General features: G+C 40.9%; 1 protein-coding gene across 1 annotated transcript in view; it reads right to left on the bottom strand.

Moving 5' to 3' along the window:
• kn (EBF transcription factor knot) overlaps window positions 1-23,820 on the bottom strand; it is an 891,516-nt gene that overhangs the window by 565,581 nt on the left and 302,115 nt on the right. The window contains exons 5-6 of the mRNA XM_067139000.2: window positions 21,401-21,474; window positions 4,753-4,821 (exon numbers count right to left, since the gene is read on the bottom strand). Of these exons, the coding sequence (XP_066995101.1) occupies window positions 4,753-4,821; window positions 21,401-21,474 (143 nt within the window). The remainder of the gene's footprint in view (window positions 1-4,752; window positions 4,822-21,400; window positions 21,475-23,820) is intronic.

Here is a 23,820-nt window from a genome sequence, read left to right as displayed (position 1 = left end):
ATGTAACTGTAAATTTGAAAGTACTGAGTGTATTTAGTGAAGCAATGACCCGCTCGCAGACTGATATTATTTGATTGGACCAAGGTAGATTATGGTCGAAGGACAGTCCTAAGTTTCTAAAGGTGTAGCATAAAGGAAGGGTCATATTTAGGAGGCGAATATCAGGGATACCAACGCGATCGTTATTTGATATGAGTCTAGGATGGGTTATTAAAAATGCTTTTCATTTGTTTGGATTGAGTCGTAGTCTATGTCGGGAAGTCCAGTTGCTTTTTAACTGAAGATCCGTAAGAGTATAATAATAATAATAATAATAATAATAATAATAATAATAATAATAATAATAATAATAATAATAATAATAATAATAATAATAATCTAAGAAGGAGAAGTATAAGAAGAAGGAACATTACGAAATTAATTACATACACAAAATTCCACTTGAATAAGCAACTATTCACGAGCTCTCCTGGGAAACTGTAGCTGTTACCGCTGGCCTAGAAGTCGTTCAGTCGTGTCATGTCATCTGTAATGGAGAGGTTAATAGAAGCCCTTATGAGGCTCTACTCAGAATCATTGCTTTGAGTAAGTTCTCAACATGGTAACTGTTTCTCGTATAGCCTAGTATAATATGAAGAGGACATGGAGGACTAAGTCATCTTCCTTGTAGACTACCATGGGTGAGATGTATACTGAAGCTCTGTACATCTACCCCAAAGGTTCTAGTCATTGAAATGTCGGTTCTGAGAGGTTCGTAAGCTATAAATGTAACTTAATTTCAATAACCTTGCAACATAACCAACAATAATGTTATTTGTTTAATATCAGTTTACTTGCTATAGATTTTTTTTTTTTTTTTTTTTTTTGCTAGTTGCTTTACGTCGCACCGACACAGATAGGTCTTATGGCGACGATGGGACAGGAAACGGCTAGGAGTGGGAAGGAAGCGGCCGTGGCCTTGATTAAGGTACAGCCCCAGCATTTGCCTGGTGTGAAAATGGAAAACCACGGAAAACCATCTTCAGGGCTGCCGATAGTGGGGTTCGAACCTACTATCTCCCGAATACTGGATACTGGCCGCACTTAAGCGACTGCAGCTATCGAGCTCGGTGCTATAGATTTCAAGAGACGCCAAGATGCCGGTATTGTGCCCGGTAAGAGTTGTTTAAAATTCCATAGAAAAGTGTTTGTAATTCTTTAATATGTTTATGCCGTATTTTTCTGGAATATCAGACGTTGTGCTTATAAGTATCGTCCGGCACTCTGTTGCCTTTAGACATCCATGCAATATGTTATTGTGAACATATTGTAACCAAATATCTTACACTTACTCTTTCGTTTTACACATACAACAGCATGAAACTCGTTATTTTCTTTCACACCTACCTCTGATTTTGACTAAGGCAACAAAACTGACATTCTTGGTTGGCTAGTCGTACAACTTCCTGGACAGAATAGACATCTCCCCTTCTCCTTTGCTCTCAAGAAAGACTTGCCCTTGCATTCGGGAGATAGTGGGTTCGAACCCCACTTTCGGCAGCCCTGAATATGGTTTTCCGTGGTTTTCCATTTTCACACCAGCAAATTCTGGGGTTGTACCTTAATTAAGGCCACGGCCACTTCCTTCCCACTCCTAGCCCCTTCCTGTCCCATCGTCGCCATAATACCTGTTTGTGTCGGTGCGACGTAAAGCAACTAGTAAAAAAAAGTCTTGCCCTTGGATTCTGAGATCATGGGCTCACTTTTCCTTTATGAGATGATTTGAAGGTCGTTACCCACGAGACCACAATGCCTAATTTTTAACAACGTTTGAGACCTTGTGATACTATCATCCATGAATTTCGCACTGTAGCTAATTGTGCAGATAACACTACAACTGTGCGCCGAGAGATACGAGTGGGGTTCAAGACTCAGGCATCCACCTTTGCGCCGAACATTCCGCCAGTGAACGCCAAATGCCTCGTTTCGCGTTCTAAAGAGAGCTGACTCTGGTCACTCTATACCATTTGGCAGTCAGGTGAGGCGGATGCCAGGCGTACGATACATGCCTGCCTGTACAGTGCTCACCGTGATTTTTGGCGGGGATGGGGAGACAGTTCGGGTTCATTTTCATGGAAGGTACGAGATCTTTTCTCAAGTAGCCGAGATTGCTGCCTCCGGAAAACTTTCATCAAATGATTGAAGCCCACAATTTTATTCATCCCCATTTTTCTGTCCCATAACTCTACTTTTATTGTTATTTAAAGGCATATCTTCCACTAATATAATTATGATAGGCTATATGACATTTACTGTATTTCGTCTTTACTCAGCCATTTTTTCCTGACTGAAATAATTTCATTTAGCTCCCTTAACTTGAACCCTGACCTTGAAACGCTACTAATTCGCAATAGATCATATCAGCATCACATTACAAAAAAAAAAAAACTCTAGGCGTGCTAGATGCTCTCCCCGAGCGGTAAATCTCAGTGTAGCCTACTACCATAAGATCCTATGCGAATAGGTTCAACACATAAGCCTTTAAATATCCTTAGGGTACACTGCTACAGTCTCACAGACTCCCGTCACCAACAGTGGAATAAACAAATAATGTCGCTTACGAACAGTACCAATTGCAGAAATGAATATTTCGTCACATTGATGACAGTAATAGTGGAGTATTGCGCTAGATTTCTGCACGTAAACACACTTCAAACACCTTCATAATAAAAAATAGGCGGCACTTTAAAGTACAGCAACAACAGAAACAAAAACGGGTTACAACACCCAGTTAAAAATGTATTATTTGATTAATTTCTGAGGAAGAGCAACAAAGGGTTAACGAGCCAACTATCAACGAAATGGAGTTATCACACCAACCTTCCTCAGAAACCACTGACCTCAGCCGGTGTCGAACCTGTTGTTCTGTAAACAGGAGGATGGCGGCTAACCAACTGTGCTAGTGCGTTAGGTACAGTGTAACCCTATTTCGTTATCTTCTCGACCTATACCGCAAATCCACATGTATCTCTAGCGTCGGATGTTCTGTGTTCCTAAAATAACATTAGGCCTGTCATTACAATAATCACTAAAGTAATAATTTACGCATGGATCTAAAGTGTATGATGCTATCTTCATTTCAAAATTCCATGCATCTTAGACGAAATGTATGAAGTGGCGAGATCTTATAAACAAATTTACGCGAAAGAAACAGTTATACCTATTTGAGGAGTGTCTGATCATAAGGTGCTATATCCACTTCCAAAAAATAAATCAGTATTTCGTCCACGTAAGAGCCTCCGTGGCTCAGACGGCAGCAGGCCAGCCTCTCACCGCTGGGTTCCGTAGTTCAAAATCCGGTCACTCCATGTGAGATTTGTGCTGCACAAATCGAAAGTGGGACAGGTTTTTCTCCGGGTACTCCGGTTTTCCCTCTCATAATTTACTCCAGCAACACTCTCCAATATCACTTCATTTCATCTGTCATCCATTGATCATTGCCCCAGGGGATTCGGCAGCCGGCACAATTCCTATCTTCGCCGCTAGATGGGGGCTTCATTCATTCCATTCCTGGCCAGGTCGAATTACTGGAAATAGGCTGTGGATTTTCATTTTCATTTCGTCCACATACATTACAATAGTTGAATATTATCGACTGCATTGAGCAATCCATATCAGAAAGATGCAATTCCTTAAATGTTGTACCAAACACGATCATGATTACGTTGTACATGTCTTCTATTTTACGTTTCTTGCGCTTTTCCCACAACTTTCTTATGGTGGAAATAGCATCTTTTGAACAGACACTCCCCATTTAGAAAGATGCATGACATGTCAATAACACTGATAAAAATGACTGAAAATTGGGAAGTAGTCCGCCTCCACAGTATAACGGTTAGCATAATTAGCTTCCGCCCTTGGAAGCCCGGGTCCGATTCCCGGTACTGCTAGAGATTTAAGAATGGCAGGAGGGTTGGTAGGTGGTAAAATGGTGCGTGCAGCTCAATACCATTGGGGTATGCCTGACGAACTGCATCATCGTGGAATGAGGACAAGGGTTTACCCTTTTATCGTGAAGTTAGAAGACTCAAATAGGAAACATTCTACGACGAACTTGGATTGTTAAATTGCAGTCGAAGAAAAAGCGTTTCATTCAATGTGATCTTGTCGTCTTCTATAGAACGTCTCGAAACTTGTCACGTGATGTTCAATGACTTCCGGCTTCACTCCCCTTCGTTTACGTTGCCAGCTTCCTGCATGACCACAACGTGTCCGCAGTCTCTTCCTGGGGGACTTCCCTCTCCGCTTCCCCGGGGACTCCATTTTGTCATCATCGTCCCCTGTTCTGAGGGTCTCGTATACGGCTCGCATCACTCCTTGCGTCTAGTATCTGGTGTTTAATGTCAGATGCTCAAAGCAAGCATTTGAATGATTGACTTTTCCCGTTCGCCTCCATCTTAGCACTAAATCAGGAAACATCTAGTGTGATGGCGAACACGTCTTACAACCTTATCACTCTTTCTGCCAGTAGCTGATAAAAATAGGTGGTTGCCTTTGATGGTAAAGTCCAGAACTTCCAAACGAATATGCCCGCTCTGGAGTGGGTAGCAAGAAGCATGATAAAAGGCACATCTACTTATAAGGTCGACTGCTTTGTCACTTGACATGAACTTGACTGAATCAATTTATTTAAAACAGTAAGAATAAGGCAGTCAGAAATGTGTGCAAATTTCCTATGTCTACAAGAATAGTAGTAAATGGTTAGTATCCTACCTGTCAATGATGACGGGGTCAGACGGGGTTTCATTTCTGTTGCCGCAGCTTTTCTTGTCGCAGCATCGACTGAAACAGATGAAGATTTAACAATTCAAGATAAACGTCCAATGATTTTCTTTGCACAAACAAAAATAAATACATAGAGGGGGCATATCTGTACAGTAGAAAAACCCTCATGAATATAATTACAATGACCTTTTTGGTGTAAACCAGTGGCGACTCTTGGATTTTAGATATCGATGGCCTAGATTGAATACCTCGTATCTCAAAAATTTGTTCCTATCCATTATTTCCTGTAAGACTGGTCACGCCTCCCAGCCACACATGAATATGCAGCCCATCAGAACAATGTTCGTTGGGTTTATTTTCCTATGCTGATGCGTAAAGTAAAATGAACCTTATAAAATTATACTGTAGGAGTCAGTAAATACGTCACGCAGATATACTTTCCTATAGTACGGTACGATAAGGTTCATCTTCCTTCACACGTCGGCATAGGAATAAAGAACACAACGAACATTGTTCTGATGGACTGCGTATTCATGTGTGGCTGGGAGGCGTAACCAGTCTTAAGGGAAGTAATGGATAGGAATAACTTTGTAAGATACGAGGTTTTCATTCTAGGCCATCGATATGTAGGATGGAGGGTCGGGGAAAGTGAATTAGCAATAGGTAGGCCTATAATATTTACCTACTCAAAAATTATATATATGACTTTTCAGACTCTTTTAGTTAAAATGAATCAGCAGTTGTTCCATCCTTTGTTTAGGACGTTTACGAGCTAAATGATTTAAATCCCCTCCAACCTTCATTTTTCCAAATATATTTTTAGTTACAAAACAATAAACATGGCCAACAGAACAGTTTATTTACATTTTTACACTCTGATATTCCAGGTATTTAGGTACAAAAAAAGATGTATTTCGCTATTTTGCTCTCTGTTTCACGACACTGAATGAGATTAAGTAACGATAGTATAGGTTATTGCCTGCTGCCATTTCTTGATGGATACAGTACTTTTGTATCCATCTCTTGGCATAGGCCAGAGTAAAGTGTAGCTTTCACCGATGTCCCAGTCTCATCCATGGCTGTGACAATATGGAAGCTGTTAGGGTATAGGTGGTGCTGAGTAATGGAATTCAGAGCACGACTAGTGCATCTGAGTGTTATGAAAGGTGTTGCTCATAGGGTCAGTCGTGCTGCAATAGCACTTTCGGACCCAGTGAGGAAAGCAATGGCAAACTACCTCACTCCTCGTCTTGCCTAGTACGCCTCATTTTGGTGCTGCCATTGGTTTTTGCGGTTTCCTTATAACCGCATAACCTTTGGTTAACAGACAGACAGACAGACAGACAGACAGACAGTATAGGTTACTCGAGAAATAAGTTTCTTTCCCTCCTGGTAGGTTGACAAACTAAAAGGAACGTTTCATTAAAATCATTCAATGTAACAGTCACAAGGTTCATTTACCATATTATCAGCCATTTTTATCACACTAATCCTCACGTACACTTCCTTAAAAACTGAGGAAAAACAGGCTTTAGATCGTGCCATCACATCCTTACAGCCGGAATACTACTCGCATCTCCCGCTTTTCACACGCCAGCTCTGATGACGAGGTAAGCTCATCCATTCAGTTACCAACCGTTCGGCTCCATAGCTAAATGGTTGGCATGCTGGCCTTCAATTCAATGCGTCCCGGCTTCGATTCCGGGCTAGGTCATTGGTTACTTTCTCTGGCTCGGGAACTAGTTGTTTGTCTCGTTTTCAGGAATGAAGGTACGGCCCAATCCTCACAGGCACGCAGGTCACCCTTGGTCATAAATTCGAAAGATTTGCAGCAGGCCAAAATAAGTAACAAATTAGATGTCAAACGGCTCACCGCTCTCTCTCTTCCTTGAGCGCTTTTCAATAACGCTGGTTTATCATTTCCATTTTTAATTGTAACAGTGAATGCTAATAAACATCAGTATCTATAAATTATGGAGTGTGCGATGATCCTGTTCTCCTCCACTGTTAGCTACCATCCTCGAGGCCCAGGTTCGATTCCCGGTACTGCCACAGATTTATGAATGGCAGAAGGGCTGGTATGTGGTTTTTGTTGTCTGAAAGCGGCAAACTGCAGGTCTGTAACTGGAAGTATTTTTCTTTCGTAAACAGCTGAACTCCTCTGGAATTGCAAATTGTATGATCGAGTGTACGTGCTCGTTAAGATCTACTAGTGTCCGTACGTCCATCTAGAATTGTTATGGGACCCAGTCCATGCCATTAAATAGGTCTCGTAACGACTTCCCTCCCAATACCCTCAACGTATGAAATTGCAGATCCATTGCCATACGATGTTTTCTTCATACTCGGAGCCTCCCTTAGCACAGTACAATATAAAACTAAATTCATCGGACAATGGGAACTTAATCCATAATTCAACAGTTCGATTGTGATGGTCTCAGTAAAGGTACTGGAAATATGTCTTATCTGTAGCTGTTAACAGGATAATACTTGTAGAGCATTTTTGGCATAGCCCATATCCTCTAACAATCACGAATAGGGTGTTCTGACACAAGAATCGGTATGCTGTTTTAATCAGCGGTCCTTTGTGAATCAGTAGCCCTCCTATTGACCTACAGATTCATATCGATTCGTCTCATGTCCTTTTCGTCTGCCTGCATTTTACAGATGGACAGAGCTTTGCCGTTCCTTGTCTTATGGTGATCCATCCATTCGCAATGCACTCGTGACACTGCTCCCCTCGAAAATCCAGTAAATAGTGTTGCACGCTGAATGATTGCACCTGTTATTCGGGCACTGATAACCATGCTCCATTCAAACTCCGTTTCATCGTTTAGCTATCTCATTGTACTCACCATACTTGGTACAGACAGCACACAAACTGGAAAAAGATTATATGCTACCATGAAGTGTCGACTTGCGCCATCCGTCTGTCCCAATGATTTACATGAGTTAGGTCATTATTACTTCAAATATGTCCGGCTCTTTGGCTGAAAGGTCAGCATAGTCGCCTTCGGTTCAGAGGGCTCCGGATTCGATCCTTGGCCTTAAATGGTTATTTCCTCTGGCTCGGTGACTGGTGGTTTGTACTATCCCCTACATCGCTGCACCACACACTACACGGTCTTCCACTACAAATACAAGCAGCTTTCACACACGGCAGATGCCAACCACCTTCACTGGAGGGTCTGCCTCACAAGGGCTGCACCATTCTAGGAAAACCCACACGAAATTAATAATAATGCTTCTAGTGTGTGTCATATGGGAAAAATAATTTGACCTTGCACAAGAGATTATTTTCCGCGGACCGCAACTCATTGAGTGGGTGGGATAACACGCCTCACCTTGTAGGAGGCCCGGCTCCCCCTCAGGAGAGGAATGAAAACAGAGTAGTAGTAGTAGCAGCTTACGAGCAGCTTAGATGGACAATCTTTTAAATAGCCTCTCGCTGCCAAAACGCTCATTATTTGATACAGACTATCAATGTTTAATTTATATTTAGTAATTCTATGCATCGAGCTCGATAGCTGCAGTCGCTTAAGTGCGGCTAGTATCCAGTATTCGGGAGATAATAGTTTCGAACCCCACTGTCGGCAGCCCTGAAGATGGTTTTCCGTGGTTTCCCATTTTCACACCAGGCAAATGCTGGGGCTGTACCTTAATTAAGGCCACGGCCTCTTCCTTCCCACTCCTAACCCATTCCTGTCTAATCGTGGCCATAAGACCTGTCTGTGTCGGTGGGACGTAAAGCAACTTGTAAAAAAAAAGAAGAATTCTATGCAGACCGAGAGAGCTGCGCGGCTCAGGCCATGTAGCTGTTGGCTTGCATTCGGGAGATGGTGGTTTCGAACTCCACACTCGGCAGCTTAGAAGTTGGTTTCCCATTATCCAAACTGGCAACTGCTGGGGCTGTACCTAAAGTAAACCCATGGTCGCTTACTTCCCAGTCCTAGGCCAGTCCGATTCCATCGTCGGCACAAGATTTCTCTCAGCCGGTGCTCAAGTTCCGAAATTGTGCGCTGGCAAGAGATTCTCACTTTTGAGTTCTCGTAAGTACCAAGGAAATGTGTCTAGGTTTCACTACCACAACCCTCGACACCGAAAGCAAGCGTCTAATTTCACAACTCAGAAGACCAACATGATTAATATTAACTATAATAATGGTATTTGTTTTTACGTCCCGCTAGCTACTTTTGCGGGTTACGGAAACGCCGGAGTGCCGGACTTTTGTCCCGCAGGAGTTATTTTACCTGCCAGTAAATCTACCGACACGAGGCTATCCTTCAAATACCACCGGACTAAGCCAGGATCGAACCTGACAAGTTGGGGTCAGAAGGCCATCGCTTCAAACGTCTGAGCAATTACTATGGAGACCAATGAAGAAATAATAATAATAATAATAATAATAATAATAATAATAATAATAATAATAATAATAATAATAATGCCTTTACGCGAGTGAATGTCTAGTACTGAATTACAAGCTGAATAAATTAGAAGTGCTACTGAAAAGAAAAATTAAACGAAAATACTCGGTCCGCTAAGAACTACAGAACTCTGGAAATCAAGAAGTAATTATGAAATACACCGGAACATGGAGAACATAACAGATACAATGCGGAAGATGCGACTGAAATTTTTTGGACATTTATACAGAATGGTTGACAACAGGTTAACCAAATAGGCTACTGGACTGAGTGGGATAGAATCCGCCAACCGATGAAAAAAGAATAGGAAGTAGCCTTATTACTCCGTAGATCGTTGCACCATAATCCAGATCTTAAAATAATTTCGCTTAGAGAACAAAACAAGAGCGATCATTCAGCAAACCCTCACCGATGCCATCTCTAAAGTGAAGTTTAGTGGATAGATTTCAAGTGCCTTGAGTTCAAGACCGGAGTTAGGCAAGGAGAGCCACTTTCACCCCTACTCTTGATCCGAGTCCTCCAGAAATTCATTCGTGAGTGGCACAAAGAAATGGCTAACGAAGGAATCGAAAATGGTGTCAAACTCGGCCACAGAAACCAAAGTCTTGCAAACTGTTGTCTAGCATTTGCAGATGATCTTGTAAACTTTTCTAATTCTCTAGACAGAGCCACAAAACAAATTATTCAGCTTAGGACACGATCGGAGAAGGCGGGACATCAGGTCTCCTTTAAGGAACAGAGTTGAAATGAAATAGCGTATGACTTTTAGGGCCGGGAGTGTCCGAGGACATGTTCGGCTCGCCAGGTGCAGGTCTTTTGATTTGACTCCTGTAGGCGACCTGCGCGTTACGATGAGGATGAAATGATGATGAAGATGACGCATACACCCAGCCCCCGTGCCAGCAAAATTAACCAATAATGGTTAAAATTCCCGACCCTGTTGGGAATCGAACCCGGGGTCCCTGTGACCACAGGACAGCAAGCTAACCATTTGGAGCAGGACAGGAACAGAGTTCATAAGGAATATCAAGCCGGCGCCCAGAGAGCTATTGATGGGCGAGGAAGAACAATCCAGCAGAACAGTTGTAAGTAGCTGGGAGCGCGGATAGAGCCCAACGGTTCCGAGCAAGAAGCCTTTGCGTCACGCATGAACAAAATGGAAATGGCATACCAGCTAACTAACAATAAAATTTTATTGTTTTTACGACCCACTAACTACTTTGAACGGTTTTCGGAGACGCCGAGGTGCCGGAATGTTGTCTCGCAGGAGTTGTTTTACTTGCCAGTAAATCTACCGACACGAGGCTGACGTATTTGAGCACCTTGAAACACCACCGGATTAAGCCAGGATTGAACCTGCCAAGTTGGGGTCAGAAGGCCAGGGCATCAACGGTCTGAGCCACTCAGCCCGGCTTCCAGCTAACTAAGGTTACCTACAACCAAAGGTCAATATCCTTCAATGCGAAACTGGGGCAATACTGCCGTGTCATCCGACAAGAGGCGCTAGGCGTTATACGCAATGGAATGTCTCACAATGACTAAGAAAGGCCGAACTGGAAGAAAAGAAAAAACTGGAGACCAAAGAAGGATTTTTAGAAAATTCTTGGGTCATATAAAAGAAAATTACGAATACAGAAGACGGCAGAGCCACGAACTGTACGCCCACGTGGAGAAGATAACCAACACCATCCGAAAAAAAAAAAGGATCACCTTTTATGGACACGTGAGGTGAATTGAACCCGTCGAGATTGGTCAATCAGATCATTATCTACGGTCAGGACAAGGCATTCGAAGGGGGCTGTTTCACTGAGGTAGTAAAAGATCTCTGAAACCTGGAGGTCACACATAATGATATCCTGGAGCGTGCCCCACTCCAGAAGAAACTTCAAGCATGGCATGGGTTCCATGAAAGGGCACAGGCATGGGCAGAGAAAAGAAAAGAAAAACATCGGGAACGAATGCGGAAGTACTACAGTACTGGGCAAATGTCAAAGCTCAAGGTATGAGATAGTTGAAATGACCTGGTTCATGGTTGGCGGAAAGGAGAAAAGTAATAATAATAATAATAATAATAATAATAATAATAATAATAATAATAATAATAATAATAATCGATGACGTTAAAGTGCCGGACATTTGTCCCTCAGGAGTTTCGCTACCTGGTGAATCTACTTACACGAGACTTGTGTATTTGAGCATCTTCAGATACCCGCCAAATTGGGCTTCTACCGTCTGAGCCAATGAAGAGAATGAGAAAGTAATCTCTAGGATCGAGTGGTAAGAAGTCTTAGTTTATATAAGTGGAAATAGAGGACATCAGAACTAACACTTACAGAGCTGTCATGCACCGGCAAAAGACGCACGCATGAGTCAGTTGTAGTATGATGTTGTGTGGAGGCCTAAGGGGCGGCTTCCCTTGAGATTCGCCTCCTCCCCATTACTTGGCTTAGCATTCCCCCTCCCTCTTTCTCCTATTCCTCGATTTTGTCTTGCTTCCCTCCTTCGTTCCTTCCATCCTCCCATCCTTCCTTCTATGCTTCCTTCCGTATTGTGTGCAATGTCTCAGGGCGACTTGTGCAGTACCAATGTTTGCATAATTCTCTTGTGAAATGGATGCCAACCCGAGCGAGACTTGAAGCTCGCAACTAATACAAAGCATATACAGGCTCTCTCGCCCTTGCTAGAGATAAAGAATAGAAGAAACGCTTGATACCTTACTCGCTCTTTTAACGCACCTGCTTTCTTTCCTTCTTTTTTTCTTTCTCTTGGAAACCATTAAGCTGCCAAGGATGACTGGAGAAAAGAAAACGTAGTGAACATATTTTGATAATCTGTTGGTCCTTCTGATCGCTTATACAGGCGCAAAAGGTGATTCGTACGGATAACGTCTTATAAATGAATGGATAACACCTATCAACCGATTGTGTATAAATCGTCTAATTGTCTAATACTAACCTGCAATAGGTCTTGAAATAAAACTATGGAATATCCAGCCCATTTTGAACTTGAGCTATGACTTACCGAGATGACTAGTGCCCAGCAAGACAGCCCGCAGGTACTGGAGTGCGCGTTTTTTTTTTTTTAGTTGCTTTACGTCGCACCGACACAGATAGGTCTTATGGCGACGATGGGAGAAAAAAGGCCTAGGAGTTGGAAGGAAGCGGCCGTGGCCTTAATTAAGGTACAGCCCCAGCATTTGCATGGTAAGAAAATGGGAAACCACGGAAAACCATCTTCAGGGCTGCCGACAGTGGGGGCGCGTGGTTTGCCTGGTGATATCGTTAGCGGTATTGTTTGGCTTTCGTGATCGTGTCCTCTGCCTCTCATATCGATATCAGGCAGCTGCTCAATTGGTCTTACGAGGCCGAGAGAGGTCGATCCAGACCGCAGCCCAGAATTGAAATCCTAGTACTGGTCAGGAAGTGAATCCGGAGTCTGCGGTACGAGGTTGGTCGTACTGGGGACTTATACTCGTAATTCTATAAAAGTATCATTGTTTCACTTTGTGTTGATTCAGTTCTGCGGCTTCATTGTTCCTTGTTTAGTACAGAAACGGTCTGATAAAAACCGAGAGAGTTGGCTACGCGGTTTGTTTCATGTGACTGTCAGTTTGCGTTCAGGAAACAGTTGGTTCGAACCCCGCTGTTAGCAAACCTGAAGATGGTTTTCCGTAGTTTCCCAGTTTCTCACCAAGAAACTGCTGGGGTTGTACCTTAATTAAGGCCACGGTCGCTTCCTTACAAGTCCTACCCCTATCCAATCATATAATCGCCGTAAGACCTGTCTGTATTGGCCCGAAGTAAAACAAATCGCAGTGTGATAAACAGCCTCATCGAGAAGTCTGCGGTAGTATGTGGAACTAACGTTTACTACCTTGTTTGAGATTTATATCCCATCACTTGAAATTAATGTCCATCCTAGCCACATAGTGTATGTTTAGAGGTTTGGTATTTTGGGATCAAATCCTGTTTCAGTTCGTTGGCATTTAAGGGTGCTAAGTGTGAGTGAACCGTATTAGTGGATTTACTGAGTTGTTAACAAATATATTTTTTGGGCAAATGTTTGTATGGTAAACTTCGTTTGGTAAATAAATAAATAAATAAATAAATAAATAAATAAATAAATAAATAAATAAATAAATAAATAAATACATTAGTTAATGAAATAAATAAATCAATCAATAAATAAATGTTGAACTAAATACTAAAAATTGAATAGAAGTGAACCACTTAAAAAGCAGATGTCATATTAAGCTACAGTACATAGCTGCAAGGTGGACAAAATATTATTATTTCACTACATGAGTGCATTTTTATCTTCTTGCGTTCAGTCATGAAATTAATCTGTGGTTATAATGAGGAATTGTAGTTTCAATAGCACTCCACATGAAGTAAATTTTAAAACTCATTAAATTAATTGGTGCAATTTGTACCATTTATTATTAGCCTGTAAGAACAATTCCCAGTACGCGTGGCAGGATATCGTCACTGACAGTCAGTTGCTGGTCCCATAAATCTTCCGCCGGACGAGATTAACGGCTTCTCATTGTTCCGCGCGTGGATTGGAGCGTTATCGATCATCACCATCACCGTCATTACTATAGTCATCACCAGCAAGCTCATTATCATTATCACCCCCATTATCATGGGCAATAATATATCCTGGAGCCAGCTATGCTATCGCCTCGTACCTGGAAAGTCCTAATGTAGCTAGGAGCTCCTTCAATAGCTTATGGATAATTACTCAACTCATGCAACAATGATCCTTCTCATATATCATCGCTCCGTCTGTCCTCCCGCGATTCGTCATTTGAGCTGTCGTTAACACTTCGTCCATCCGTCAGGAAGCCACGCCGTAATATGATCTTTCCTTGTACCAACACAACCTTCTAGCAGTCCATTTGTTAGTCATCTATTCCCAATATGTCATTCCAAGTGTTAAATTTCTGGTCTCAAGTGAATAGCGTTGATCTTCGCAGATCTTCATTCACGAACCGTGGAACACTCTTTCTCCGGTTTATTATGCGTTACATAAGAATCCTAGTGTCATGCTCGTTATACTGTGTCCTTAAAGGATGTAGAAACCAAAAGGTTAATGGTTGAAATCTGAATCATGAAGACCCCCGAAGGCCTAATCAAACTTTATCTACCGAGCTCGATAGCTGCAGTCGCTTAATTGCGGCCAGTGTCCAGTATTCGGGAGATAGTAGGCTCGAACCCCACTATCGGCAGCCCTGAAAATGGTTTTCCGTGGTTTCCCATTTTCACACCAGGCAAATGCTGGGGCTGTACCTTAATTAAGGCCACGGCCGATTCCTTCCCACTCCCAGCCATTTCCTGTCCTATCGTCGCCATAAGACCTATCTGAGTCGGTGCGACGTAAAGCAACTAGCAAAAAAAAAAAAAAAAAAAAAAAAAAAACATTATCTGGCTGCATGGCACTCAACTAGAGCGATCCAACATGCCTTTTATAAACTTAGGCACGACGTTATACAGTTACACGCATCATGAGAGACTCAAAATCGACAAAAGACATTAACAATATATTCTCAAAGACCTGGAGACCACAGCTGTCACAAGCAGATTCTGCACTTTCTACACTACTCGCAAGCTCGATAGCTACGACTGTGCTACTGTACTGACATCGCCCTGCTGTTTGCAGTTCCGACCCAAGTGTTATTTTATTAGTTAGATGAAATGCTACTACACCCTCTGCATAGCACTTATGTTTCCTAACGTTCACAATATCCTCAGAATATGACATTGAATAGAGAGTATTTGTAATTCCAGTGTATTAACTATCTACCCCAATGAATTGGGATTAATGACATAAAGAAGACTGTATCAACTAAGTGCACTAAGAAAATAATTTTAACACACATTAATTCGCTGATCATATGTCTATAAGTCAACATAGACATTCTAAAGTTAACAAATTTAAGAAAATTCTGAAGTGTGATAACGCTAAAAATATTAGCATAAAACTTATCCACAGAAGGGTCCTACGTAATCAGAATCCTCACTACCACCACCATCCCCAACGAATTCCATTGTATTTTTAACAAGCATGTATCAATGGAAATTAATCGAGATTAGTATTGAACCCATGACATTTGAGTCATAAGGAACCAGAATCCTAAATTCATTACGTGAGGCCCCATATACACTACAAGTCATGAGGAGCGCTAGCTGCATTTTTATCTCTGACCAGAGACGGCACGTGAAGAACAGGTTGTGATTCTCATTTTCACGCTAGAGAAATTACGTCACCCACAAGTGTAGAATGTGCAAGGATACGAAGTAATTTGGCGGAACTACTTTTTAGTAAAAGTACATTTTAAGCAGAACTGGCGACGAAACCGTCGTAGTTAACGTCAGGAAATCGTAAATGAAACAATTTGGTTGTTAATGGTAAAGAGTTTAGACCGCTAAATAGCTCCAGAAGGAAAATTGTCGAAAGACGCGCCTGTTCGTTTAAACTCTGTTACATAGACCAAAATATAGTGCCTAGCTTATGAGTTAATTTTACGTCTCAGTTGTTTAACAGAAACCCTAAATGTTGCCATTGATGCTTTTGTTTAAGAAGCCTTTCTCGTGGACAGTCGAGAATTCCTTCAGATGACGCAGAGGACAGTTCTCTCGAAATGTAAAGAATTTCACCTTATTTTGTTGACACGGCATAAGCCCAAAAGCCTATATAATGTCTAGAAACCATAAATGTGTATCATCATAACCGCCTCTAAACCAAGTAACTATCTGTTATATCGTAATCAGTCATAAATACATTTCTGTGGGGTGGAAAGTGTGTCGGTAAACTTTTGGCGGTAAATGCAGATGGCATGGGAGTGGGAGTAAATTTTATATAAGAACGCCGCGCCATTTGATATCTCGCATTGTTTTCGGTAAACTTGAAGTGATCGCACGTCATTCAGACTAACATTAAAAATCGGTTGTGGAGGCTACGTCCCGAGAGGGAAAGGTCGTTTGGCCAAAGGTGGCTATCTAACGTCATCTCCATGCGGAGAGAGGTTATCAGATAAATTAATGGTTTTCACGTAGGGAAGCGTCGTCTAGATTCACATCAGGGCAACAGACGGTTGCCGAAGTTATGCAGTTAAATTAGAAATATCATTGTTTGACTTTATTGCGTGTTCGGTTCGCCAGGAAGAGAACATTTGAAGAGCATTTTTTGTTTATGACATTATTTTCAGGCGAATGATACCAAAGATAAAGATGGGAAAAACATGTTTTGTAAAGGCACTATCTGTTGAGATGGCTAGATAAAGAATGAGAGAGGCTGGTGGGCCTGTTAAGATGTGAAACCACGTACTTCCTTCAGGTATGTAGACTACCTTCTCATAAAGTGCATTTTATTTATTTCATGATGTCACCGTTTTGTTTGTGTATCTGTGAAGCATTTTGTTCAACCTTTTATTTCGTAAAAATGTCAGAGGAATATGACAAAAGGTCATATTTTTATGTTTCTTGGATAATTGGAAAGTCGCGAAACTAGCGTGTGAAATGTTTTACAGTAGTAGAGTTGATGGCTGTAAAACGAATATGATGTGTAGAGCAAAGTATTATTCCTTTACTTTTATTTTCTATATATGTTGTTTGCCAAGGTTAAGACATTAATATATCATAACATTCTGTTCAGTGTAAAGATAAAATTCCTGTAAGTGTGATCCGTGGTTTACCATTTAGATCGAGTGCGAGATAATGATGGAATGTCAGCTGTTGTGGAAAGCACACCGTCATGTGTTAGGCGCTGTAAATTTGTCAAGGGAAGGTACGAGGCGAGACCGGTGTGTGAGTGGTGAAAGCGGAGTGCTATTCCATAAGTCTGTTAAAATCTCTGTAGAATTGATGAGAGAAATATAACGGTAAAAATGTTGTGAGTCAAGTTGTGAGTTTCAGTTTTGGAAATATTGTGTTGTCAAATTCAGATATTCGAGGAGAAATGGTTAGTTTGTCACAGATTGTTTTATGTAACAACATAGTGGGTCACCCAAGAGATATATTCCATATTATTGTCGTGTAGAGAATTTGTAGTTGCAAGTGGTGCAAGTCTTGCAAAGATGGGATGGAATGTGGATCAGGGTTTTGAAATCCTGTAATACTGAAGTGACTTTATGCCGGGATTTTCATTGTAGGGAACCCGAGGATATAGTTTGTGTAATCTAATGATATGGGAATAGGGTCATCCCATAGTTAGGATTCCGCGTGAAATCGTAGGACTGTGATGGATAAGAATATTTAAAGTGACCTTTTAAATTAAATCTCCTTGCATAGTCTATGTTGGTCAAGAATCGTATTTAATGCGAATTGTCAGCGGGGCGAGGTTTCCATTTGATACAGTTCAAGATAACGTATGTGCTTTTTTTAAGAGACAGCGAGGAGGGGTCGTGTTCCAGTTATTAAGCCAGCTATAGGGCGGTCGAACCACTTTATTGTTGGAAAGAAACTGTAATTGAGAATTTGTTATTTGTAGTAAATAATTGGAATTATATTTCGTTATTTTAGAAGAGAGTAGTTTAATAGAGACTTGAGATGCATTATCGAAGCGACGGAAATGACACAATGGTATGGTATGTTGGAATTAACCATTTTCAGAAACGTCAAAATTTGAGAATCTGTAGTGATGTTGTTTGTGTTGTTGAGGGTCATGCAAAGTTTTGCGATTATTTTATTTGAACGTCACGATAGCTCTCAATCCGCAGAGTTCATGATGGATGATTGTGTTGTGTTCTTGTTGGTTTCCAAGGAACAAATGTAGGCTTACTTGATATGAGGTCATGCTTGCGGAGCACATGGGGTGCAGTAGTCCATCCACCCTAGAGTTGGGTGAAGTGCATTACAACACTCGAGTCTCGTCGACCTGAAATCATATCGAAGGAGGTGCCGAAATGACTCAAGGGATAACCGTAGGCGTTATAAGCGAATTGACATGGCTTGTTTTATTTACCGTTGTGCATAAAGTTATGCAGATTAAAGGACTTGAGGTTAGGATTTCCAAGCTAGTTTCTTAATGATTAGTAGTGTTATAATGTAAACTTGTTGAGCGACGTCATGAAATAAATAAATGGTTCTATTAGTTATGACAATGTATTTCACATTCCAGCTGAAGAAACTTTGAGCATAAACAATAGCAGATCAATATTTTTCGCAAAGGAATGTTTCTGGTAAACCGGTCAGAATGATAACAAAAATGTAATTAAACTGTAAGGGAGCTTAAAGAAAACATTTCATCCGGTATAGATAAAATTCGTTGCTAATTAGCAGTATGAGATTTCTTCATTTATTAATTGTTTTAACTAATTTTGAGAATTAGCTTAAAACCAAGTGACTAACTTGAAAATGTATTCTGGAAATCTTAGTTTTATTCGCTGGGAAATTTCAGCTTATTAACGGAACGATTAAGGGGACATGTCCGATGGCGAATGACTTTACTGCCACAAGTGTTGTGCGCGTTTTTTGTTGTTGTTGTTGTTGTTATTTTGATTTTTTACATCAGATGTGCTGGGGATTTATTAATGTGGAAACCTTGGTCATCAACTACTGTAACTTAATTGTGTTCGGCCTTCAGCTAAGAAGTTTGGATGGTCATTGGGTCATCAACCCCAGTGACTTAGATTAGTACCGTCAGCCATTACAGTATTGCATCATTTACCATAACGTCATCATCCACAAAGACTTTAACGTAAAACACAGAGTTAGATGTCGGTCCATGACATAGTCGCAGGTCACATCGACTCAATTAAGGGTGCATGCCGTACAACCACTGCGTGGCACATACTGATTGGACTGCCGTAATTAGACCAAGAGTCCAGAGCTCGTGTTACGAGGGCTGGATCATCACGAATCATAATGGTGGTACATGCAGTCCCACATGGAAACCTATCTTAGGGATCTCCAGACTTTATTTTCTTCATTCTTAAATTAAGACTGTAGTTTCTAGTAAGAATGCCCCTCAGGCAATTTAATTAACGTCTAAAAAGCCAGCGTCTCTCAACATCGTTATTGTTATTATAATATTTTTTCGGACAAGACTGACCTCGTTGATTAGAGGTTGTGTAATGTCACAAGTTTCTTCGACTTTGTCGCATATGGTCAATAAACATCCATTTCTTTTGACTCGACTCCTCTCATTGTAGACATTCGTTTAAATCCGCCTTTTACCTAACCAAGTGACGAAGAACCCGTCAACGACCCAAGAGAAAGATCTCATGCCGATTTGCTGATGGGAAAGGCAGGTAGGTATCCTACGAAGGACCTTGAAGTGTTCAGTATTATTTTATGTAAATAAATATTTTGAATATCTCAAAATATTCATTTTCTAAAATCACAAGCGATCGTTTTCAAATAAAATATTGGTTTGTGAGTATATATGGTACTTCCTTTTTACTATGCCTTTACATTTTCTCTTCCAGGCATTTCTTTTAGAGTCTTTCAGCCCAGTGTTGATCTACCTAAGCTGCTCGATTTAGGATACAATAGAACGGACAGGCAGGGACGTTCAGAAAGTTCTTCATATCTTGAACTTGTCCAAATTGACAGAGGATATCATGTTTGTGCCTAAACCCCATCTTGCCCTGTCCAGATCCATGGTAAAATGGTTAGCATGCTGGCCTTTAGTCACGGGGATTCCGGGTTCGATTCCCGGCAGCGTCTGGAATTTTAACGATCAATGGTTAAATTCGCTGGCACGGGGGCTGGGTGTATGTGTCGCCTTCGTCATCGTTTCATCCTCATCATGACGCGCAGGTCGCCTACGGGAGTCAAATGGAAAGACCTGCACCTGGCCATACGAACATGTTCTCGGATACTCCCAGCACTAAAAGCCATACGCCATTTCATTTCATTTCATTTCATCTTGCCATGTTGGTCTTCATTTGTGCTACTTCCTTTTGCCACCGGTTGGGTGTTCATTCAAGTGAACGTGAAAGAGAAGCAGGTGTATACGGTATATCTATTCATGTGTACATAAATATTAGGAAACCAATGTGTGATAATGATCATGATCTAGTGATCATTGTTTACACAGGCCCCTCCTATTTTCCCGTCGTTAACAAACGTAGCACTAGTGTAAATGTATCTCAGGGTTATTTCGTGATAAAAATGAAGGAACATAATCGTTTTCCTATGGAATAATGGATAAACCTATAGGAAATTTCTACAGTACGGGATAACTCACCATGAACGTTCACCGAGCTCGATAGGTGCAGTCGCTTAAGCGCGGACAATGTCCAGTATTCGGGAGATAGTAGGTTCGAACCCCACTGTCGGCAGCCCTGAAAATGGTTTTCCGTGGTTTCCCATTTTCACACCAGGCAAATGCTGGGGCTGTACCTTAATAAGGCCACGGCCGCTTCCTTCCCACTCCTAGCCCTTTCTTGTCCCATCGTCACCATAATACCTATCTGTGTCGGTGCGACATAAAGCAACTAGCATGAACGTTCCTATTACCGAAACAGTGAAAATGAACAGCTATTTATCATATACCAGAATTCCAAATATCTCTCAACGATTAAGTGGCGAGCATGAATTTACCTTAACATTAGAGGTCAAGTGCCAACACACCCTTCTAGAAATGAATTTGCTAGTCATCTATTCCCAATAGAGAATCACAAGGGTTCAATATATATTCTAAGCAATTTCTATTTGATGTAGTCACCTGCAAGGTGTTTGATTCACTCATGGTAGTGTGACGAGCTTGTGATAGTCTCTGAAGTGAACCAGAATCTACAGAGTAATGAACAACCGAACACAACAGTATGGCACGGCCAAAAGAGTTTCAGAACACAATATTCAAACATGCATGTCCACAGTCTCCCTGGTCAAACGGATGGGGTATTCATTCCAAACAAAATCATGAAAGCTACAAAGATGAGCCATGATCAAAAAGAAACCATCGTGTCAAAAAATAGACATAATAAAATAGGTGGACGTTGAAGGTATGTGACTGACTTCCCACCAAATCACTGTAAAAGTTCACAATATTCTCCGCCAGGACAAAGATTTGCATCGTCCACTAGCGTGTAGAAGGAAATGATATTCCTTCTGATGAAGGTAAATATGTAGGTAATTTCTATGAGAATGGAATAACCAGATTCATTGCTCAGTGGGGCACTGCCTCAATTCTGACATTGTATTCCTTTTCAATACAAATTCAAGACATTACATTTACTAAGAATATTTTAGGCGACTTACCTGCACATCACCTCATGGGTAAGCAACACGCGGCACATTTCGGGATTCTTGTCCTGGCCCTCGTATATGATGGCCTGTAACAAGGACACACAGTATCACACGACTGTTCACTAGAATTGTACTAGTTCACTATAGATGAACATACTAGTTTACAGTATAACTTGTATTTGATGCAACATGTACTATACTCGTTTCTGCTCATTTTTCGAGGGCTTTTCAACAGGGAGAGCAGTATGTTGATAACAGGAATTGTAACATGCTCTTTCAAATAGGAGAGTACATTACAGGAATATAAGGCAACTGACGAGCTAAATGTTCTATACGAAGACTCTTCCGATGACTGGTACCCTTTACTGTGTGATAGTACATATATCACACCCCAGAATTATATGTAGAAGTTAGAGATATTATTGTCAGTATTCGATTTATTATTATTATTATTATTATTATTATTATTATTATTATTATTATTATTATTATTATTATCAGTATTTAATTTGTATGTTTTGTCATTTATATTGGTAAGCTGGAAGATATCCACATATGTAGGTATGAGTAATTTGTTTTGCACGAGTGGGAAAACATTGCTGTAATAACTCTGGTAATTTGAATGAGTCATATGGTTACCCCAGTGTCTGTTGTGATGTACTTGTGTCAGGAAATTCCATTACTCATGTATATATCCCAGCCTGATGAGATAAGCTTGTTGTTGTACCAGGGAATTTTGGTGATTCATGTAAAACTCCCGAGTGTTTGTTTATCTCTTGGGAGAAAGGAGAAGTTCAGGGCATGTCTTGACAAGAGGTTCACTCATGATTGGCTGGCAAGCACCAATCCAGACGTATCATCTGACAGGAGGGGGATGTTGATGTCTATAAAGGTTGATGATACGGCGGCAACCAAGACATTATAAGTGAGATTGTAAGAGACATTGTAAGGGTGATTGTAGAGGTGATTGTAAAGGAACGAGAAGGAAGATAACTACAACTACAACTGACGCACTGGACGGGAAGGAAGTGGTGCTGATACACGGTACTGTAGTGACACGGCTGCAATGGGCTGGACTTCAAACGTTCGTGGAGCGTAGTCGTGTTATGTTCGTGGAAAGTGGCTGATTGTGGAGAGTGCTTGCGCATTAAGTATTGTAGCACTTGTGGCGGCCTAGTATTATATGTTGGTGAAAGCTATCTCAGACTTTCCATAAATTTATATGTTGAGGATCGACAGACGTGTGTATATATCTTTACAACAAGTGTTAAAATATGTGAACACAGTAGTACAAGGTACAGTATCTGTGTGATGTGATAACTGCCGATTATGAGAATCGGTAAGTCGAATTGATAGAGACAGTGAAGGGTATTTATCTTCATACATGTACATTGTTCATCGGACTATTTACAAATGGTAACTTAGTTCTCGCTTTCGTTTTCCCACGATTTTCATTATTATTGTTGTTGTTGTAAATATGGAGTCTTCCAGCAATATTTTATGTGTGTATTATATGTATAATGTTGTATGTTGATGAGGTGCTCATGCACGGAATTTGTTCAGAATATAGTTAGCTATTTTAGAATCAGTGTTATTGATGAACCTAGGTGCAGTTCCTACCTAATTAGTCGTTTTCAGGAGGTTAGGTAAGGCCTGCAGCAGATGTACCAGTACGCAGCATTATGTACACGCCCTGGGATATAAAGTTTATCATGCTCTTATCTAAATTCGAGGGATCCATTCTGGTGAACTCTGGCGCCCATACTACGGACATGTCGGTTAATTATGCTTATTAATTTTATTAAGTTTTTTAGAAATATTTTTATTTATTATATATTTTATATATTTTTATTTATTTATTTATTTATTATCAGCACTAAAATATTACAACTGGGTTCGAAAGTTAACGACAATATTTAGTCGTTCTGTAATAACACAACTGTACGAAATCCAATGGAAACATAATGAAGTAGATTTCCCAATTCATCTACATTTGCAATTGATAACATACTATTTTTCTATAAATTACATCACTGTCCTGAGCTAGAAGTGAGCGGAGTAGTGTGCCGCACATGAGGCCTAGACGCTGTCACACACTTACAAACGGTATGAGGGTAAAGAGTGTGGCACACACAAAATTAATCTCAACGACACAACTCGTAGGAGAATTTGACCCCAATACTACCCTCAAACTGAAAATGCAATGGCAAACACCACATTCCTCATCTTACCTAGGGCGTCTCATCTTAGAGGGTTTTTTCCTGTTCTTGCGGTTTACCTATAACCCCATGAACTTTGATGGAGGTATTTGAGGACCCAGCCAGCCTACGGGCTTATGAGGCAGGTTACATTAAAACATACTTAATGTGCTCTTTCGTTGTTTACAACGTAGATTAATGTAAATTAATATTCGTCACTTAATCGTTGTTAGT

This window comes from Anabrus simplex, chromosome 2, assembly GCF_040414725.1.
Source record: "Anabrus simplex isolate iqAnaSimp1 chromosome 2, ASM4041472v1, whole genome shotgun sequence".
NCBI classification, from domain to species: Eukaryota; Metazoa; Arthropoda; class Insecta; order Orthoptera; family Tettigoniidae; genus Anabrus; species Anabrus simplex.
The sequence above is the reverse complement of the archived record's forward strand: the minus strand, read 5'-3'. Positions and strand labels throughout refer to the sequence as shown.